This window comes from Malurus melanocephalus, unplaced genomic scaffold (assembly GCF_030028575.1).
Source record: "Malurus melanocephalus ecotype Western Australia unplaced genomic scaffold, MMel_1.1 scaffold_1706, whole genome shotgun sequence".
NCBI lineage: Eukaryota > Metazoa > Chordata > Aves > Passeriformes > Maluridae > Malurus > Malurus melanocephalus.
The window spans coordinates 1-2,176 of record NW_026624938.1 but is presented as its reverse complement, the minus strand read 5'-3'; the positions used below and the strand labels follow the sequence as shown (position 1 = coordinate 2,176).

General features: G+C 62.8%; 1 protein-coding gene across 1 annotated transcript in view; it reads left to right on the top strand.

Annotated features, from left to right (window-relative positions):
* DOK2 (docking protein 2) overlaps window positions 1-2,170 on the top strand; it is a gene marked incomplete at its 3' end in the record, with an annotated part of 3,740 nt that extends 1,570 nt beyond the window's left edge. The window contains exons 2-5 of the mRNA XM_057388248.1: window positions 281-571; window positions 656-746; window positions 1,746-1,927; window positions 1,997-2,170. Coding sequence (XP_057244231.1) covers window positions 281-571; window positions 656-746; window positions 1,746-1,927; window positions 1,997-2,170 — 738 coding nt within the window. The remainder of the gene's footprint in view (window positions 1-280; window positions 572-655; window positions 747-1,745; window positions 1,928-1,996) is intronic.
* Between the last annotated feature and the right edge of the window lie 6 nt (window positions 2,171-2,176).

Here is a 2,176-nt window from a genome sequence, read left to right as displayed (position 1 = left end):
GCAGTGAGGGGCTGTGGGGGCAGCAAATGGGGGAACGGGATGGGAGTGGGTGCTGGGCGAGGCTGGGTGCTGCTGGCACTGGAAAAGCCAGGAATGTTCATCCAGGGATATTTAAACATTTAAATCCCCATTTATCCCATCCCAAACTCCGGGAGGCACAAAACCCTTCAGTGCTCTGCACCCGCAGCCTGCCCGGCGTTCCTGCGCCATCCTGAGTGGATAAAAACCCCGGGAAAGCCAAAAACCCTTCCAAAAAGATAAAAAACCCCATTAATTGCAGAAATGGAAGAAATTCTGGGGTGTCCTGTACCGGGAGAGCTCCTGTTCCACAGCCCGGCTGGAGCTGCTGGAAGCCTCAGGAGCTGAGAAGCCACGCAGGACCGATGGTGGCCGAGGGCGACTTGTCCGGCTCAGTGATTGTGTCCATGTGGCCGAGRCGGGTGGGGACACCGCCTGTCCCAAGGACACCGTCCCCTTCGTGCTGGAGACCACGGACAGGCGATTCCTGCTGGCCGCTGACAGCGCCGAGGTGGCCGAATGGATCCAGAGGCTGTGCGAGCTGGCGTTCCCGGTATGGGAATGGGGAAYGGGGAAATGGGGGATCTGTGAGGGGAAAATGGATGGGATCCCYTCAWGGGCTGCTTTTTCTGGGTAGAGGAGCCGGGAGGAGCCGGCAGCAGCCAAGGAGGGCTCTGAGGGAGAGTTCTCCATGGAGGAAAATTCCCTGTACAGCTCCCGGGACAGAGGTAGGAGCGGGGATGGGGGAACGGGGCTGGGGCTGCTGCGGGGTGGGGAAATCTCCTGAAAAAGCCTCTTCCTGCTGCGGGCAGCGGGGCTGGCTCGGGTCTTTATCAGCAGTGGTCAGAGCTGTGCAGTCCTTATCGGCCGGACACTGCTGTCCTGGTTTGGGGGTCACCCATGATCACTCTGTGGGGTGGGGCATGGGTCCAATGTCCACCCCGGGCTGGAGCAGGGTGTCCGGGTTTGGGGTGTCCTCTGTGGGGTGGGGTATGGGTCCAATGTCCATCCCCAGCTGGGCTGGAGTGAGCTGTCCTGGTTTGGGGGGTCACCCACAGCCCCTTTTGGTGTGGGACTCATGTCCAGTGTCCACCCTGTCCATCCCCAGCTGGGCTGGAGCGGGGTGTCCTGGTTCGGGGTGTCCTCTGTGGGGTGGGATGTGTCCAGTGTCCACTCTGTCCATCCCCAGCCGCCCTGGTGCACACTGTCCTGGTTTGGAGAGTCACCCACAGCTCCTCTGTGATGTGGGACACATGTCCAGTGTCCAATGTGTCCATCCCCAGCCAGTCTGGAGCAGGGTGTCCTGGTTTGGGGGGTCATCCACGATCCCTGTGTAAGGTGTCCAGTGTCCAGTGTCCATCCCCAGCCGGGCTGGAGTGGGTGTCCTGGTTTGGGGGGTCACCCACAGCTCCTCTGAGGGGTGTCCAGTGTCCAGTGTCCATCCCAGCTGGACTGGAGTGAGCTGTCCTGGTTTGGGGGGTCACCCACAGCCCCTTTCGGTGTGGGACATGTGTCCAGTGTCCATCCTGTCCATCCCCAGCTGGACTGGACTGGGATATCCTGGTTTGGGGGGTCACCCATACCCTCTTGTGGTATGGGACACGTGTCCAGTGTCCACTCTGCCCATCCCCAGCCGGGCTTGGAGCACACTGGCCTGGTTTGGGGGGTCACCCACAGCCCCTTTTGGTATGGGACACATGTCCAGTGTCCCCCCTGTCCGTCCCCAGCCGCCCTGGAGCAGGCGTTCGAGGTGACCGTGAGGGTGACACCGTCGTCGCAGCGCTGTCGTCTCCGCGGCCGCTGTGTCCTGCGGGCCGGCGAGGAGGCGCTGGAGCTGCTCCATTTCCAGAGCCACGAGCTGCTCTTCAGCTGGCCCTACCGCTTCCTGCGCCGCTTCGGCCGCGACAAGGTCAGTGTGRGCAGGGCTGGGCCAGCTGTAGCCACAGAATGGCCACTGACCCACCCCGACCCTCCGCAGGTGACCTTCTCCTTCGAGGCCGGCCGGCGCTGCGCGTCCGGAGAGGGMAGCTTCGAATTCGACACCAGGCAAGGCAACGAGATCTTCCAGGCCATCGAGGCGGCCATCAATGTCCAGCGGGGCCGGGGGAGTCCGGGGGATGAAACCCCGCGGCCACTCGGCCACGCCAGGACACCCAGC